The 19330-nt window shown below is 43.1% G+C and overlaps 1 protein-coding gene across 1 annotated transcript in view; it reads right to left on the bottom strand.

Moving 5' to 3' along the window:
- The window catches only part of igsf3 (immunoglobulin superfamily, member 3), an 87325-nt gene that overhangs the window by 11890 nt on the left and 56105 nt on the right, over positions 1-19330 (bottom strand). Inside the window, exons 5-8 of the mRNA XM_040005322.1 lie at positions 16983-17390; positions 14118-14543; positions 2989-3399; positions 818-1264 (exon numbers count right to left, since the gene is read on the bottom strand). Coding sequence (XP_039861256.1) covers positions 818-1264; positions 2989-3399; positions 14118-14543; positions 16983-17390 — 1692 coding nt within the window. The remainder of the gene's footprint in view (positions 1-817; positions 1265-2988; positions 3400-14117; positions 14544-16982; positions 17391-19330) is intronic.

Here is a 19330-nt window from a genome sequence, read left to right as displayed (position 1 = left end):
CGTGTATATATCTGGAAGTAAGGAAAATGACGTGGCCCTCTGTAATGGAGAAAAACAAAATGACCTTAATGACTGTAAATAGAGAACATTCAGAGTTTTTCTCTTTTCTGTCTGTAGTCATAAACTTTTAGAAGTTCACCTGGCGTCACTGCAGCACATTTGAATAGGCTAGAATTTACTGAATAAAAGATGTATATAACCAGATTGTACTCGTTAGAAATAAGATTACGCAAGCATTTTTACACAATGAAACCAGGGGAACCAACGAACAGGACAATGTGAGTCAGACTTCAGAGGGTTAATAATAAACATAGCTGAGTACTGATAAATACAGAGTGCAGGTCTCTTACAGCTTGCACTTTTTGCACTTCTAAATCATCTTCTCTTATTTATTGAGCCTTGTAATTTGATTTATTTTACTGCTTTAAATACCAGCACAGTTTTTGACACTGTAAATGACTCAGCTTCAGTACTAAACAGTAAGCGGCCATGTCTGGCTCTCATTTTTACTTGTTAATTGCAACTGAGGAAGCCAGATCCCACAAGATAGAAATTACGAGAAAAAAAAAAGTAACTAAGAGCTGCATAACTTGCTTATTATTAGTTTCCATTTGCCTGCACCAAAACACATATTAGGAGATATTAGGACTGCACAGTGTGACAATACCTATGATAAGCCTAGATTTCCAAATAAGCAGTAGCTAATTGGTAATAAATTACCAGTATGCTGTTAGAAGGCAGCCATTGATAAAAGTATAGCTTTGTGCAATCTTCAGTGTCACGACAGATCAAAAGATTCTGTCTTTTACGAGCTTACCTTGTTGTAATACATTGACAATAGTGTACCCAGAATTGTTGGTGGCCAGGCGGTACCATACGTTGCGGGGGTTGAGCAGCCACTCTTCGACGTGGCAGTAGTATCGGCCCCCGTCTGTTGGCCGGGCCCCTTGAATGGTCAGGCTGTACTGATCAGAGGCCATCCTCTCAAACTGCAAGCGAGAATTTGGCCCGGGTTCCTCTATGGGGCTGCAGTTTCCATTTCCAAAAACGGCATCATGTCCAATGGAGAACACGCACTCCCGGTCTCCTTCTTCTTCCCCTGGCTGATCCTCATTGTTGTCGTTTTTAGGGCGCTCTACATACCAGGACACGGAGAAGCGGGAGTTTCGGGATGACTGTGAGGGAATGCTGCAGCCTAGTCGGATTGGACCGGACTCTTCCACAGTCATGTTTGACTCCAGTTCTTCAACCTGCAAGCGAACCTCTGCAGGGGTCCGGAAAATAAACAGAAATTGAAGACCCTGAAGCTCTCCAAGAAATTTCTAATAATTTCAGCTTAGTTCAAGTTCAAATACAAAACAAACAAATCAGTTAATTAGTAGGTTACCATGCTGCTATTCTGAAGATCTTCAGAATAGCAGCATATTAATATTATATTATTATTTCCCCATACAAAAAACGCTTCTGTGATGATGATTTTCTTTTTTCTTTGCTGTCAGTTTGGCATTCGGTAGCTGTATTTCAGTGTTTTACTGATAAAATCATGAAGAGATGTTCTTTTTAAATGAATCAAAATAAATGCCAGTCATTGCTCTAATTTGAACAAGTCCAAAGAAATTAATACTACAAAACAGCAAATGATTCTGAAAATGGGACACTAAACTTCCCAAATGCACAAACAAAAAGGAAAAAATAAATAAATCTCAGAGCGCTGCCCAGAGCTATCACTAGTCTTTCAGCTTCCCAGCAGGGTTGGATCCTACCCCAAGGCTACTGTGTCTGGTGTGCGGTTATACTACAGTCCTTCAGGGGTGATACTATGACCCAGTTCCACTGCAGTTTTAAAAAAAATGACAGTACAGACTTGGCATGCCTGGACCCATCTCACACACAGTTTGGAACGGTCTCCTTGTTAAAGCATAATGAGAAGCAGAAAGCACAGCAGGAAAGCAGGGGAAAAAAAGCAGAGTTCTGGCACACGTCTCCCCTCATCTTTTTTCTCGACAGGCAGATTTCTGGATGACTTCCTGGGTGAATGTTTTAACACCTTAATGAACATCTACGAAGTTTATACCGCATTTTATATTTAGCTTATGAAGATGTTTACATGTCCATAAAAGTTTAAATCTATAGGGTCATGAATAATAAAAGTTACAGTCCATGTTGCATGATGAGTTTCCACATATATTGTGTTAACTCTCTGAAGCATGAAAGGGACGAGTTAGTCTCCCCAAAACAAGCCTTGTATACGATGCGCATATTTCAAAACATTTTCATTTGCGTGAGTAGCTGAGTGCTTCAACTATGCACTGGTAGACCAGATTCAACTTAAAAACATACTACTGTAAGCACTTCTTACTCTACGGGCTAATCACCAGGTGTTTTCATCCTCACATTCTAGTTGGACAGATGCCTGATCAATGATATAAATTCTGCATTGTAAATAGCACACCTGGCAGATGAATACTGCTCCCCAAGTGCCTGAAAAGTCACCTTCAGCAGGACTGTTCAGTTATTATTGGCATTTATGGGGTGAGACAAAGAATCTCTTTGTATATGAAGAGTAGGAGGGTTTAGGTAAATGAGAAAAGGGAAAATTCAGTTAGGGAGAGGAAAAAGATACAAGTTGGAGAGTTCCTAAAATAACTGTAATGAGGTGGGATGTCAGAGTGTAGGTGGCAGTTGGAACATCATAGCTTTAAGCTCAAGTTTTTGAATTCTGGACAAGAGGATTAGGGTTTTCCATCAGCTGGCATGACTTCAATCCATCTTTTTTCCACCTGAGCTCTGGCTGGGGCAGGTGTAAGGTCATTGGAGTGAGACATAGCATGTCATAGAGGGAGGAAAGCAAGTTGGAGGAAGGATTGAGTTAACAATGGTTAAGTGGTTTAAAGGATCACAAAATGTAGGGCTTAAGTGGCAGCTGCTACCTCGCTGCAGTGGGAATAAACATGGATTTGGTTAAAGGGAAAAGCACTGCTTGCTCACCTGGTTTTCTGACCAGAACCTGCGTGAACCCTGAGGAATCCCGGGAGAGTCGATACCAGACTCCATCTGGGTCACTCAGCCACTCCTCCACCAAGCAGTAGTACGTGCCAGAATCGCTGCTTTCAGCCCTGTTCAGCGTCAGCACATACAGACGGGGTGACAACCTCTCAGCCTGCACACGCCGTCTCAGTCTCTCCTCATCTGCGTAGGCGCCATATTCGAAGGCCCCGGAGCGTTCGATCCTCAGCAGGAGCTCGTCAGCCTCCGACCCGGTCGCTCGTCTCACATACCACATCACGGTATGCTGGGAGTCCTGGTTGGTCTGGGAGGTGATGGAGCAATTGATCCTGACACGGCTGTCTTCCAGGTACACCTGAGACTGGTTGTTCTTTTGCACTCTCAGCTTACTCTCTGCAAGGAATGAAGGGAGATGGGGGAAAAGGGAGAAAAAGGAAAAGGAGCAGACAGTCATTTCTATGGGTATAGGAAAATGTGAGCGCTGGTGACAGGTACACAATGCAATTTCTGTTTTGTGACAGACGACATGTTGCTAGGTTTATTTCTGGTGGCACCAGGGCAGGAAAAGATAGTGATGTGTGGGTGGGTGCAGCGGTTGATGAAGAAAGAGAGAAAGAAGGGAACAGGAAGGAGAGGGAAATGTCAAGAAAACCAAAGCTGCAGGGATGGGAGGTCTGCTGGTATCAAAGTAAAAATGTATGATAAGATGCAGAACAGGAGAAGAGACAAGGGTGAATGGTAGTGGGGTGGATTGCAAAGTAGGGCTACGTTATTAAGTAAGATATAAGACAAAAGCAGTTGGGGGGGGGGGGGGGGGTCTTGTCAGTCTGCCAGAAAGTAAACGAAGTAGGAATCCATTTATAAAGTCAAGCAAGGAGGGAAGAGAGCAGATAGGAGAGGAAGGAGACGACAGTGAGGTGTGACTGAGATGTCAGGAAGGAACTGAGGCTGCCCTGAGTGCTGTGACAGGATTGGTTACAGTGACATTGGTTGTGCGATGGGATTAGTTGCAGGTACATCAGGTGTGACCGCAACCAGAGTCCCACTGTCAAATGCCTGGGGGGAGAGGGATTAGTTGAGCACAAAGTATGTAGAAAACCACAAAAATGCGTGTAGACATAAACATCCTTGTCATAGAATGTATGAAAACACAAGGACAGAAATTGTGTGTTTTCACACATCTTATGTCCACCTGCACCTCATAATTCTCCGTTCCTGTCGTGAAAAGCACATTTTTTCATGATGTAAGAGCTTCTGTAATTTACATGAGACCTGAAAATACTTGTTATAATACAGTGAAGATCTGTCTTCAACAATCATAACAACAGGGGTACTTGCAAGTAATCAAATATTCATACATTAAGCCAAACAGGTCTGCATAGTTTTGCATTTATAGTTTATTTTTTAGCAGTTTTTCCCAGTGGAATTGGCACACCACCTCTATAACTAGTTTTAACCATCTTATCTGCACAACAACAATTTGACTGGTAGAACTCGTGTGCAGGGAAACAGATTTCATACATGTTAGCAGCTATAGACATGCATCTTGAGGAAATGCCATCTTTCTTCACACCAGAATAAGTGTAAAACACATTTTGAGGTATCAGCTAGCATTATCTAAAGGACATGGGTGATTTCTGGATGGATTAAAACAGCAGTTTTAAAAAACTGCCTGTTGTAATGCATCTATAGATGCAGTTTTTATTGTAATTAACAACATAAAGATTAAACAGACACAAAAAAACCCCAAAATTGATACTTAGATATCATATACTTGAGATCACAAATAGCACCATAGATTCTCAAACCTACAGTTTTGGCAATGCTGCAATGCATCTGTTCCACTGAATATCAAAAACTGTCGAGTACCTAAAGCTGGCATAAAATGCTGGATGACATCCATATTCTTTTTCCACTCGTCCTCCATCCGACCATTTCCGAACCGTTTTTATATTTTGAGATGGAAGCACAGTTTGACATTTTCCCCCCCAAGTTAAAAGAAAGATTTTATTGAAAAATTTATTTTCAAAGGAAAATTTGGGTATTGATGCTTTTAGAGTCAGGCATATCTGTAAAAAAAAAAACCCAAAACTGTAAATAAAAACAGATATGATGTGCAATATGCAGTGCATTTGTATTAATTCGATGTTAATGAGTTGTCATGTACATTTTGTTTCCTGTTTGATAACTTGAACTATATCTGACCTCCTTTTAAAGCTTCCCAATTCCTTTTTATGTTTCTCCTTTGTAAAACAACCTTCTGTATCCCCAAATTCATGCATCCTTCTAGCTCACGCTAGGCTTTGCTATGACTGACTGAATGATTGACTGCCTAGGGTCATAGCCATCTGCCTAGAGAGGCTCATCCTTATCCACAGATTGGCACGCATGCTAAAATGAGAGCCGTTTGTAATATTTCAAAGCTGCCGCGTACATTCAGTATGCGTGTGTTTAGCTGCATTCAAAAGACGCCTGTCTACAAGACATTGTGAGACCACCATGTTGCGTAAGAGTAAAGCTAGCATCTTAAATTAGTCATCATCATTGCCCCTTTACCTCTGTACCCACTAGACTTGGGAGGAAGCCCGACAATGTCCCTATCCGGAATTGCGGTAGAGCCCTGTGGAATCCTGGCAATCCTTTTTTTCTTTTTCTTTTTTTTTCAGGAGAATTACTTCCGAACCTCCTGAAGTGGAACCATGCAGGATTGGATTGGCACAGGACAAAGCGATTCTCTGCCATTTCCATTCTGAAGTTTGAATCGGCAGCCAGGAGAAAAACTGGGGGCTGAAAGCCTTTTTTCGTACATCAGTGTTTACAGATATGCCGTTTAAAAATCTAAAATAGGCAAATTATTTGAGAGCTATTAAGTAGCATCATGAGCTATTACAAGTTATTATTGCTCAGTCAAGCATACACTGAAGGGACAAAACAAAACAAAACAAAACAAAGAAAAAGAAGTAGAAGAAAAAGAAAATCTGAGAACAATGAGCACAAAAGCAGAAAGAAAAATTAAAGGAAAGAAAATGCATCTTTTCATACGCCAAAACATCTTAAAAGTCTCCGCTCCCTGCAGAATCCTCATGCTGTGAAAGCGACTTCACAGATCAGCCTGTCAAATCCTGACACGTGTCCATTCCCACAGAGAGCGAAGTTCCTTCTGTCAGCTACACTATAGCCATTCCTACCAAGAGTGCATGTGCTGACGCAAGCAGCAGACGAGCTAAAAATTCAGGATGATGTGCGTACAGTGTGCAGTGCTTTTTCATGTGCAGCACTGATGGGAGAAGATTCATTATGTTGTGGGAAGAAAACCAGCACAGGGAGGCAGTTCAAGCGTTGATTGTTAACAAGGATGCTTATCATCTATGTGCATTCCCTAAACAGCAAGAGTAGTTCTGCATTCTTGTGTGTCAGCAAGGCTGTCGATACCTTTTTTTAACTGTCATCACACGTTTTTTGCTACAGCGTTTCTTTAATAAGCCTCAAGGGTTCATCCACGAAGTAAGACAAATCCGTAATTGGAAACACTTGTTCTCACTGCTCCGCATTAGTTCACGTGCCAGTCAAGTTGTTAGTCGGGTGTGAACAGCAACGCACGGATTTCTTTATGTAGTAACACTTGAATTCTCTTCTTTAAACTCATGGAATAAACATAACAATTTTTCATTTAACCTTGAGCATTAACGTTGACAGCATCTTGCACTGTTCACCTGCCGTTTCCAGGGCAACGCTTTCTTCATGATCAACAAGGGTGGCCAGGATATATTTAAGAATGTCAGTGAGCTCATCCTCAAAAAACAAAAAAAACAAAAAAAACACACAACTCAGTTAAACCTTACATCAGCATCCAGGACTGAATAACGTTTAATCAAAAAGTCTGATTTTTGCTCCACAGAAAGCCTGAAATGAATTTTACTTGATGAAATGGAGGTGTAATGAGAGACAGAGCACGGCTCAGTCCACAATTGTCTCGGCTCTACTGGAAATACTGTGTTTCAGCAGTTTGCTGGGCATGTACAGTCATTACAGTACACACAAATCCACACAGTGCAGTCACACTAATTGGCTCACTGAACCCTCATCTCATCCCTTCTCCATGTGTGCGGATATTGTCTGGTTTAATAGCTACAGGAAAGTGCAGAGTTGAGACAAAACTGTCTTTATTCCATTTAGTCATCAGTGGAGGCAAGTACATAAAGGCTACAAACAACAGCCCAGTTTTGATGCAAAAAAAAAAAAGGGGGGATAGCAAAGTGCACTGCAAATCCCAAAAGCAGCACTGCACAATTGTTGTTTATGAAGCATAGCAGATGAAAACAAGTTTGAGTCCAGGGGGAGGAGAAGTGTACAGCTAAGGATGCTACTGTGGCACATCAGAGCATACCAACCACAGCTCACACAAGCACACGCTCATAACAAAATTTTAGGATAACTTCAAAGGATCTACAAAACTGCCCGGCCGAGCGCTCAGAAGAGGAGAATACAGCTAGAGATGGTAAATCAAAGAAAAAAAGTTATCCTTTTTTCTTTGTCAAGGGAGAAAATTGCAGTTCATTTTCCTTTTTTTTTTTTCTTGCGTGTGTGTTTTGTGCTGTCGCCGCTTTAGGTGAAGTCTTTTAATACATCGAGTTTCAGGTTAAAAAAAAAAAAATCTGATTCAACCCTCTCGTCCTGTGCCTTCATCACAGTCTTTGTATTGATCAGTCATAACCTCTTTGCCCTACAGTCATTTATGCCAGTCTCTCTAATCACCTGATGCTTGCATGAATATTCAACAGACTAACCTGTAGATACATTAATTTTAATGAGGCATACAGTAAATGAAGTGTGAACGCCAGAGGTGCTGCTGGGTCTCTGCCTAAGACTTTGGCTTCTTTTTTTTTTTTAAATAGTCTAATGATTACTTAATGACCACTGAGCTGACAAGCTTTCTACTAGGCCACAATATAATGCCTCCACTTTAAAGGGAGAAAAAGTGGGCAAGAGACAGGGAGAAAGAGCCACACACAAGAGGAATGAATAAAAGCAAAAAAAAAAAAAAAAGGTGAACATAGAGAGGGATGAGATTTTTTTTCTTAAAGAAGACAGGATGAGAGAAAAATGGAAAAGTTAAGGGATAAATCATCAGCTGAACAGATATTCACAAGACAAGTGAAAGTGAGGGTGCAGAGGGAGGAAGAGAGCCTGGAAAAGATGAGAGAGATGTAAAAGACAGAAAGTGAGAACATGCTCCTGGGGGGATTTTGAAAAGCAGCAGGCAGCCTCTTCAGCTCCACTCCAGAGGACTTATAGTCTTAATGGCTGCCTGCTCCGCCTTTAGCATTAGCCTTAGCACAGCCTGGGGCTTATCCACAGCCAGGACACCAAGCATGTCAGGACTGAAGGCTTTAGACACACCCCAATCCTCTGCAGGACAGCACGCTTTGGCCTGATGCTACTTGCCAACCCCTGCCACTTTACACACAACATACAATGCTACAAATGCCAGCTTGTCTGGACCTCTGTGAGCGGGGGCATAGATAAGAGTGTCAGAAACAACGAGGGAGAGGCTTCACCCAACTGACAATTGGCTTCTCTTCTGAACTAGGAGGCTAATGTCTATGCTAACGACCATGATGTATCTATGATCCCATTGTGTCAAAGGGATATCACCACTTCTCAATTCTACTCCACAAATCCCCCTGAATAATTTCATTAAGACTGGGCCTATTATAGGGATATCTGCACATAAGGACAGCCTTGAACACATCCGCATACAGGGCAAACCCATGCAATATATATTCATAGCTAGTTGTAAAACACAATGTCAAACCAAATTCATTTCCTATTTCCCGCCAGCCTGTCTGAAAGACTGACTGTTGTAAGCAGGCTGGAGAGCAGGAACAGGATGCACAAGAGGTGTGCATCCTCTTGGGGTCAGGGCAACGTTCGGGACATTAATGACCCAGAAAAACTTTGCACAAAGGGGAGAGCACAAGATGTATCAGACTGAGCCATGTGTCTTCATGCTTGCCTGTGTGTGTGTTTGAAAGGGGTCTGCCGATGAGCATAAAACACATTATGCACATTAAACCACAGAACAGTGGCCATTCTGTTAGTGCAGGATGGAGGAGGGCGAGAGCGGGTGTGTATTCAGGAGGCAGCACTGCAGGGCCGTTTTCTGCTCGCTCCTACTATTAGCTGCTGATTTACATGGGGAGCAGCAGCACTGTATCTAGCTCTGAGTTACGACTTCAATTACAGCAACAGCAGGACACACACACACACACATACACACACGGGTGCTTATGAGAGATGGAGAGACACAACACAGAGAATCTCATTGTGTCGGCAGATAGGGCCGAACAAGGAAACGAGCCGGAGATTGGATTGGGTTTGACAGAAAAATGTGCCGTTGTGAGTGCACGAGAGAGAACGTGAGGATTCGCTCGCGTGAGAAAGAAGAAGACGCGATCGGAGGGAACCTGACCTTGAATGTCTGAAACAGACGTGATTAATCAAAAAACCTTTTTGGGAAATTATTTTCCGTTTCACCACACCCCTCAAAGTCTCTTAATTTATCACACATCACGACCTTGCGCGTTTATGCGCGTGTGTGCAGACAAACGGCCCATGACTGCACGTTGAACATTTGCATATGCAAAGAACACATTTGATGAGGCAGGTGATGTGTTTCAGAAATGGATGCAGCAGCCCCGTACACAGAGCTCTGCCTCAGGTGAGCTTGTGGCAATCCCAAACTACATCCATCGCAGGCCAACAAAAAAAAAAAAAAAAAGGGAAAAAAGAAAGGGGCACAAAAAAGATTTAGAACCCTGTCACCAGCAATGACACTGTGGTAAAGCCTCTATTGTGCAAAAAAACAAGCAGAGCTTCCATATCCTTATCATACAGGAAATACTAACAATGGTGAAGAAGCTATCTGAAGAATTATGAGGAGGAGGGAAGAAGGGAATTATAAAATACTGAAAATCACAAGACTGAGGCAGAAGCTGGGGGCGTTTGCAGGGAAACATGCAGCTAAGTGAGAGTAAAGGGGAAAGAAGACATTAGATACTTATGGGAAGAGTGAGAACACAATATAGAAAGAAAAAGAAGACATGAGGGTGACAGGCCAGGCCCTAAGACAGACAGCTCCCATCTATTCCCTGATACGCAGCAATCTCCAGTCACTGCAGTGAAGGCAGCATTATCAATAAAAGCCTGGGAGGCAACTACTTCAGTGGCATGAAAGGAGGGCGCACGCGGCATCTCCAACTGCTGGCCCACAAGGCGGGACATGACGGTATGAGGAATATATTCTCTAACTCAAAGCGCAACCACAAGGGAGCAAAACAAGAGAGGAGGCTAGGAACAAGCAAAAATAAAAAAGGAATCCATTCCTGCACTGCGATGTTTGATCATGTGAGCGAAAGGTAGCCAGGGAAACGCATGTGTGGGAGATTAGATGAGGAGAAACTCTAAGTGGGACACCCCACCCCATCATCACCATCATCATTCTAACTCAGCCAATAACCAGGCGGCCTTAATATCCCGCTCCTCATACCAGACACGCACGCACGCGCGCGCACAAAAGTGCACACGCACACACTACAGTGATGAGAAAAATGTATTGATCTCCCCAAATTATCATTAATCTAAATTCTCGTTCCATTAGGGAAGATTCAGCATAATTAGTTTTGTGTTTTCTGCGTACGAGTGTGTGTGTGTGTGTGTAGTCTGCGTTATGAGTAGATGATATTAGATTGTGTTAGAGAGACTGAGGCTTCCCCGGTGATCTGCCATGCTGAACATGTGTTTGCCATTATTGCGTTTCAGAAAGATACAAAGAGAAAACTCAATCAGGTGAAATCTAATATCACTACCACTGTACGTGAAGCTGTATAGCCACGGCGTGTTTATGTTATTTCCGTTTGTTGGCGACTATACTCTGCTGTGGGATCTAATACGGAATCATGTTCCATCATAAGATAATTACACTTTTGCTCAGGGAGACAACCCCCCTCCAAATGTGTGTACACACGCACACATAGACACTGTGCTCTTGTATAGGATGATGATGGTTGTGCTCCTATGTGAGCGATGGTTTTCTCCATGTAGGCTATGGTGGATAATTCAAGCCAAACTGCTGCACAGAGTTGCCTCTCACAATGAACATAATAACTGCATGTGTGTGCAGATATGGTGGTGAACTTGTCTGATATGACTCATGGGACAGGCATCGTACTGTTAATGAAATCTGGAAAATGTAGGCTTGGACTGGGCTACAGACACCCCACTAGTTTGACGGTGTATAACGCTGACCAGCCTACTCCTTCTCAGAGGGTTTGGTCTGGCTTTCATCGACTTCCAACATTTTTATTTTCTTCTGTTGATCAAGGGCAAACAAGTTTTACGTCCCTGCTTTTGAAGTTCAGCGATATTTTAATGAAGAGAGCCATTTCACATATACAAACCTCCCTATGCTTGGCACACATGTACCTTTCTTCTGAATTAAAGATAGCGGTATAACAGACCATCAGAAAGCTGAGAGAAGCTGTTTTTCTGTTGGGTGATTCTTTATACATTGGTAAGCCACTAAAAAAATATATATATATATTATTATTATTATTATTTGAATGTAGTGGTACATCAAAGTAGGTCAAAGGTCAAAGTAGCCAGATTTCAAGGTTTCTTAACAGTACATTTTTAACAAGCTGGTCAACCTGTCAGATATTAACATGAAAGCTTGCAGAAGCTGACCATAAGGTGTGCGGCATGCCCATATGCAGTATGTATGTACGGTGCCAAAGCAGCTCATACATATTGAAAAAGTACCTCTGGAAGCATGGTTTAAAGTCTCTCAATTATGTATCTGGTCAGATGCTGTGTTTGCTCACACCTCATTACACACACTCTCCTTTATCCCACTTCTGTGGGAAAGGAACAGTAAATGCCAGCCGCTCATTTAGCCAGGAGTGGTTAACATTTAGGGAAACAGTGAGGAAAAACAGATGGTGAGGAGAGGCGTGAGGCAGAAAGACACGTCCTACATTTTGACAAATGAATCATCGGCCTAAATGCAGGTCTGACAACACAACCAAAAAAAGAAATGTAGAAGAAGAAGAAGATAGAAAGCCCCATAAGAGGCAGTGGACATGAACACGGCATGACCATGACTGAAATAAGCTTTGGCAACCAATGAGATAAAGGAAATCAGTCGCTCGCCCTCCCCTGTGTGACAGTGCCCTCATGCACAGAATGACTGCATCGTTACGGTTACTGATTGGATTGAAGTCGATAACTGATCACATCGTCATGGTAACTAATGGCATTACCAAGCTAACCGATCACTTTGTCTTAGAGACAGACACCGCTGGAAAAGAGAGTGGAAGGAGGAGACCCCTGATTGCTATGAAATGTCTGTCTCTGTGTGTTTGTGTCCTTTTACATTTTTCTGGTTATGGATAAACAAAGTAAACTGCACACGGGCAGGAGGTAAATGAGCATTCAGGATGATACGTTGATTTCCAAATACTTTTTGAAGGGGCCGGAGATGCAGCGCGGTCTGCATGAGCGGTTAAGGTCAGAGCAGAATCAGTCACGCAAGTAAAGCACCGTCTCTGCACTGTGGTGCTTCTGTAGGTTTGTTTAATACATGTTTGCATTATGTATTGCTGCATTCTAGATAATAAAACTGAACTCTTATTGCTCTTATTTCTTTCTTACATGTTTTAGTCCCATCTGCACTCATCTGGAGGTGCATGCGTGGGTTACACTGAGGACCGCAGCGGGAGAGACATTAAGTCTGAGTTGAGTTTGAGAACAGGAAGAGAGGTGATGTTCAGCTGGGTCATCTTGACCTTGGATCAAGTACGAAAGCTGAGTCAGTGTATTGTACTGACTGACAAGAACATGTATTGATGAAAATATGATTTTGCTGAAATTCTACTGGACGTGGGACACTTGGTCAAAACAACCAAATTGACTTTCACCATAAGATGCTTTGCTAAAGAAAGTTTCATCTGTTGCAGTATGACTTTCTGCAACAGCATCTGAATTAACAGCACCACGGAATGAAAGACTATTCATACTATACGTGCAACGACATTCATCTGGCCGACTTGAAAAGTGCTGTTGATCATCACAAAGTGCCTCTGAACTCAATACAGCATATCACTTATCCCCACCTGAACAGGTGCCTGCAGGCACGCATTGTTCACGGTCACATATAGAACACTGCAGACCAAATCTTTGTATTTCACTTCAATGATTGCTGATATTATTTTAACACTTGAAAGCCTACTTGTCATCCCACCCACACATCTCGCTGACATTCTTCCTGCTAAATCCAACAAATCGGATCCCCTGTTGTACAGCAGGTACAACAACGCTTAGTTGGACTGCTTTAAATCCTACGAAAATAGTGGGTTATTTTATCAGCAGGATGAGCTTTTTTCCAGAGGTAAATTCACCTGAATAAATGAAGTATCGTACTGTTAAGGTACACCAGACTGGGCTAAATTGGGCCAAAGTGGGTTTGTGCTTCTTTGTGGGGGTTTTTTGTTTGCATTCGGCCACTAATTGGGCTGTGTCTGAATGGGTTCTGTGCGTGCATGTGAGTGTGCCTGTGAAGCACAGAAGGCCAATGAGGGTGGAATAGACAGTTTAATGCCTCCGCTGAGGAAAAGGGTTCAAGGACAGATCGCTCACTCCCTTTATCACACTTTCTCTCTCGCTCCGTCTCTGTCCTTTGCTACTTTCTCTCCTCCCTCCTTCACTCAGTTTTCTCTTCCTGTGGGATATTTAGCAATCCATTCACTGCGCTCCATTAGGAGGCTCCACCCTGCCCTGCATACTCAGTCATACACACACACACACACACACACACACACACAAGGACATCCACAGAAACTCCAATTAGTGGCTAAACCACAGACTAAGAGCAATTAGAGCAGGTAGAAATCCTCTAAGCTCTGGTGCCTTCACCCTATTTGAAAGTGTATAAGTCTGTGTGTGTCTGTGTGTGACTGTATGTTTGAATCTGTGTTTATCCCCGTTTGTGTGCTGGTCTGTGTCCACTCCAATTAGGTGTGTGTCAACCTGGCAACACAGTCTTGCAGCTTTACCTGGCTGTAGGACACTGATGCCAAGTGGGTTGGAAGTGCGATTGGCCACTCTGCTCCAGCTGTTGTCGTAGTTCCTCCTCCACAGGACTGCAGTGCAACGATATTTGCCCGCCTCACGGCGCCCGGCCCGGGTCACAGACAGCCAGAAATTGGTGTGGGAGTGGGAGCGGTCCACGGTGGTGCGGGTGCCCAATCCCAGCAGTTGCTCCCCCCACTGCAGCGTGCCTTCGCGTGTGAAAGTCACCAGTTCTTTGAACTCTCCTTCAGCCTCGCCATCGATTTCTGTTCCAGCTGGCTTAAAGTGCCAGGTGACGGAAGTGGGGACGCGTGGGTTATGGCGGGGCTTGACCAGGCACAGGAGATCAAAGGAGTCTCCGAAGGTTATGGATGGTGTGCGCGATGAGGCCGACACCGAGAAGGAGGACTCTAGATGATGGAAGAAGAGGGGAAGGAAAGTTAGGCTGGCACACAGTCAAATGGGCTTTTTATCTGACTAATGATAAATCTTTACATAATAAAGTTTAAAAAGTAATCACATTCTGGAAAGAGTTTTTGTTTCAGCATAGGTACCAGGAGGAAGAAAGTCCTCGGCTGAAAAAGACCATACTTATCTAAGAGTTCACAGGTAAAGCATTTCTCAGTCTCCAAGTATTCTCCAGCATCATTACGGGGCAGGTGTCAAAAGACAGCTGTGTGTGCGCGTGAGTGTGAATTTGTAAGCTTGAATGTGAGAGAGCGCCTCAAAATTAACGGTGATGCAACAAAGAAAACCCAGGGGGGAGATTTCCTCTAAGCGCCGATGTTCGATCTACGCTCAACTGCTTGCCAAGTCTAAACTATCCTCATTAAGCTAAAAACAATCTCCCAACTCCTTATATTACTGCCAACAGACACCTACACTGGAAAACAAGAGTGATCAGAGAGGGAGAGAGAAAAGAGATAGACTGGGTGAAACAAATAAATAATAATAATAATAAAAAAACAATCCCTTTTCTCTCTGGCCCTGCTGCACCTATTTCAGGGCACTCATTGAATGTGACTGATTGCACTTGAAAATGAGAAAGATGGTCATACACAGATACAACACCGACAACAACAAAAAAAAAGCGTGAGGTGGAATGAAAACATGTTGATGAAGTCTGACTTTCGCCAGATCGGATAATTCGTTTCCTTGAGACTTTGCGCATTCTCCATTATGTTCTTGTCGACAGCATCGTTGCTTTCTCTCCGTCCCTCACCCTCTCTTGTCCTCTGACAGTCATCATCCTCAGCGTCCTTCAGGATGTAATCAATGGCTTTCTGTCCAGACTTGGCTACAGCTGGGACAGCCGCCTGGGGCCATAATTCTCTAACAGACAATAACTCTCCCCTCTCACTCCATCTCTCATCGCCTGGCAACCCTCTTCCATTTTCCCCTCACAGTCTGTCTGCCTCAGTGACAGAAAAGAGGATTTCACGCTGATCCATTTTTTCCCCCATACAACTCTCTTTTTGTGTGAATAAACATTGTGTTTCTTTCCATTACCGTACAAAGTGTGTTTGATTGTTTGGAACACCGTGTGTGTGAATATCTACCCTCCACTGTCGTTTGTGTCTGCTTATGTGTGCCACCTGAAACACCATAAGGGCCCCTAATGCCAGTCAACTGGAAATAAGTCCCAGAGGACATCCACTTGCTATTCTCAGTAGGTCTTGTCAGGAAGCAAAGGGAATTGTGAACAAGGATGATATAGAATACGGTATGGGCACAGTGGCCGCATGAAATTTCACCCACCACACTGTCAGTCACTGTTTTTACAAGCAGTAATCAATCCTCTGTTTGTTGTTGTCGAAGGCTGGGTGGGACAAACCCTGCTTTTGATGCAAGTTTTGAATGTCCAGTATATGTCCAATGGTATACCCCTTGTCTCAATCGGAAAATGCTACTATTGGCCTTTTAAGCTCAGGAACAGAAGTGTAAGATCTTCTTTTTCCTTTTAAATACATTAAAAAAAAGAATAATGCTTAATTAAATCAAATGCTCCATTCACATGGTAGGTTTAGGTCCAATAAACATGCTTTTGGAAGCTAAAGTGAGGAAAAACACAGGCCAAAACAAATCAGACATAACACACGTATTGGCCGTCATGCTATCATGCCTATTTAGAAAGCCAAGCATGGAGGAGAAGAGGGTTGTCGAGAAGTGCAACTGAAGAAAGACGAACATCTTTGGACTTCCTTTTTTCGGATTTGCATAATATGTCCCTTGTTCCTCAAACAAATGTTTCTGTTGTTGCCCAAACTTAAGAAATGGCCACTTAAAAACTGACATCTCCTCTCTGCAGCACCACTGTCTGCTGCTGTAGGGAGCTAATCCGTTAGTTGTGTGTCTATGTGTGTGTGTGCATGCTGCACCCGGTGCTCCTGCCCTGCCAGCGCCTCACTGCTCTGCTCCAGTGGCTTCCTCCGCCTGTACTGAGGATGTTCAGCTTAAGTCAGCAATGACAGAGGAGACCCACAGACTGTGAAACACATTTCCACTGCATTTCCATTCTAATAATTCTGGCTAATCCAAGTGTGTGTGTGCGCACGTGTGGGTCTATCATGGGTGTCATGGAAGCACTGCTCTTGACATGAGGCAGGTGGTGTGAGAGTGTGTGTCATAATAGCTCTAGTCCCTAAGCAGTACATGAATAAAACATGCTTTATTCTACCATGTGGACTCCATGTTTTTCCTGAGCCATTTGTCAGTCTTTAGCAAATCACAAAACCCATGTGTGTCCCTTTGATTCTGTGTACAGACATGCTGGAATTGTCAGGGCATTTACATGCCTCACTGACTTGAAGATATTAGAATACAGATCAGATTAGGATGACATTGCTCACCGACAGTTGTGACATTGACCATCTTGGTGTCGGATCTTTCTTCACTCTTCTCCCAGTTTAGCTCAGATTCAGAGCCGGTGTGAAGCCACTCAGTGGCTGAGCAGCGGTACAAGCCCCTGTCCCCAGGTAAGGCGTTGTGGATGGAAAGAGAGAATGTGTCAGCTCGCACCTTCTCCACGCGTATCTCCCCATAACTGGCACGTTCTCTGTAGCTGGGGCTATGCCATATTGTGCCATCCCGATCAATGGAAGCCACTTCCTTGGTCAGTGAAGCTGTTTTGCTGTCTGTCCACTGCCAGACAACAGACACGGGGCCCGTGGTAGCGTGGACTGTGCAGGTCAGCTGGATCACGTCACCCTCTAGGACCACTGAGGAGTTACTGGACAAGAACACTGTGATGTTGCTCTCTGAGTGGGAAAAGAAAATACAGAGATAGACAGTGAGTTGGTTGTGATGCAGAGAGAAAGCTGACTGAGAAAATATCCACACGCCCATTTACATAAATAATAATACTAATAAGCCGGAGGGGGAGGCTGGGGAGAAGAAGTCTGCGCTTCTCTGCTTGGGCTGCTGCCCCTGTGACCTGCCCCCAATAAGCAAAATAAAATGGATGCGATGGATGGATTACTAAATTCAGAACTCTGCAAAAGTCTATCCAGCATGGCTCGCAGTGTTTTTCAATAAGTTCATGTCTTAACAGACTTAAAATGTGACATCTTCAGGTCTCTCCACGGGTAAACTGTGGTTTTTTAAACTGTGGGCTGTCACAGGGCCATTCTGATGAAAGAGCTGCACTTCTGTCACATCAGACCAGAGAAAGGTTTTCTTCAGCCTTTTCATCAGAGTCTGTTTGTCAGGTCAAATTCCAAGTGGGCTCTAATACATCGAGTCACAACAGTTTATCTGCCTACTTAATGTTGTGTAGCTTCCCCACTGTGTTGCTAAAGGTGCTTCATATTGAGGCCATTAATGTTAAGGCTCAAAGTTTGTTCATCTTATTACAAAGCAGAATGTCATTCACTTCACTGATCAGTGGCACTGATGTTGTGGCTGATCAGCATCCTTTAACTCATGAGTGGCCTTTGAACAACAAGGACTGTCAAGGTCAGTCATAGAGGGGCTACGTCCAAATCATGGTAAATATTTTATTGAAAAAACAGACCCATGATTTTTTTTTTATAATTATTTGTATTATGGTGAATTATTCATACAGAAATACAAACTCTAACTCTCCTACAATATCTTAGAATTAAGAACACTTATGTCTAACAAACAAACGAGAAAAGGAGAAAAAAATGAAAGAATGTATCAGTAGAATTTATTTTTGATGTATTTTTCTCAATATGCACTTTTTTTCTGAGTCATTTCCAGTAAAAATGTTTTCTCGCAGACTATTAAAACTGTTTTGTCCATGATGGAAATCTAAAGTTATTCTGATTTCATTAACACCAACAAACGAAACAACATTTTAATGATCAATCTGTTGAAAGATTAAAAAAAAAAAGAAGCATATATATTTAACCACACTTTGCTGTGATGCAAAACAGCTTAAGCCAGATGCCTGGTCGTTGTTTTTCTCTTCAAACTGCAAGTTCAGTGTTTGGTTCAGGTTCTGTGCTGTGAATATTTTCAGGATGGATTGAACGTGTGCACAAGTAACGAGACTCCTGTTTGGTGTTCGTCTTTATCACAGAGGAAAGTTGCCAAATGCAGTTAAGTGCTGCCAAACATGCAGAGCATTGGAGCAGCTTGTGTGAGTGTGTGTGTGTGTGTGTGCTTATAGGTGCTCTTTCACAGTCAACTGCAAATGGATTGCTGAGAAGTTCAAACTTGATTTTCTGGGCTTCAAAGTCAGAAAACTCGCTCTGAGAGCGCAGTTGTGTTTGCTCAGTTTTTTAAACAAAAAGTGCAACGGGCAATGCAGCGCTACAGATCTGCTCCATCATCGATTGACAGCAAGTGACTCGGGTTTCCTTCTAACATCTGTGTTTCCCACAGGGCCAGATTGGCTTTAAAAGCTCTTGCATGTTTCATCATCACATGGCCCTACCCCTGAAGCTGCCCCTACCACAGTGAACTGGTATTTCGCACCAAAATTCAAACTCACAGAGCCATTTTTCATCCACGAGCTCTTTGGCATCTTTCCCTTTGCTTTCCATAAACTCAACTTGAAACATCTTTCCAGCACTTTCCCTTCATTTAACCATGACGCTTCTGTGTGATAGGGCATGCCTTCATGTCCAGACATCATCTCTTAAACCATTGGTTCATGTAATGATAAATGTTGGTGTTACCGGGCTAATTCCATGTTCCACTTTCAGGGTTTTACCACACAACACTTACTGGT

This window comes from Simochromis diagramma, unplaced genomic scaffold, assembly GCF_900408965.1.
Source record: "Simochromis diagramma unplaced genomic scaffold, fSimDia1.1 OVJJ01000501.1, whole genome shotgun sequence".
Taxonomy (NCBI): Eukaryota; Metazoa; Chordata; class Actinopteri; order Cichliformes; family Cichlidae; genus Simochromis; species Simochromis diagramma.
This window is presented reverse-complemented; position numbering and strand designations above follow the sequence as displayed.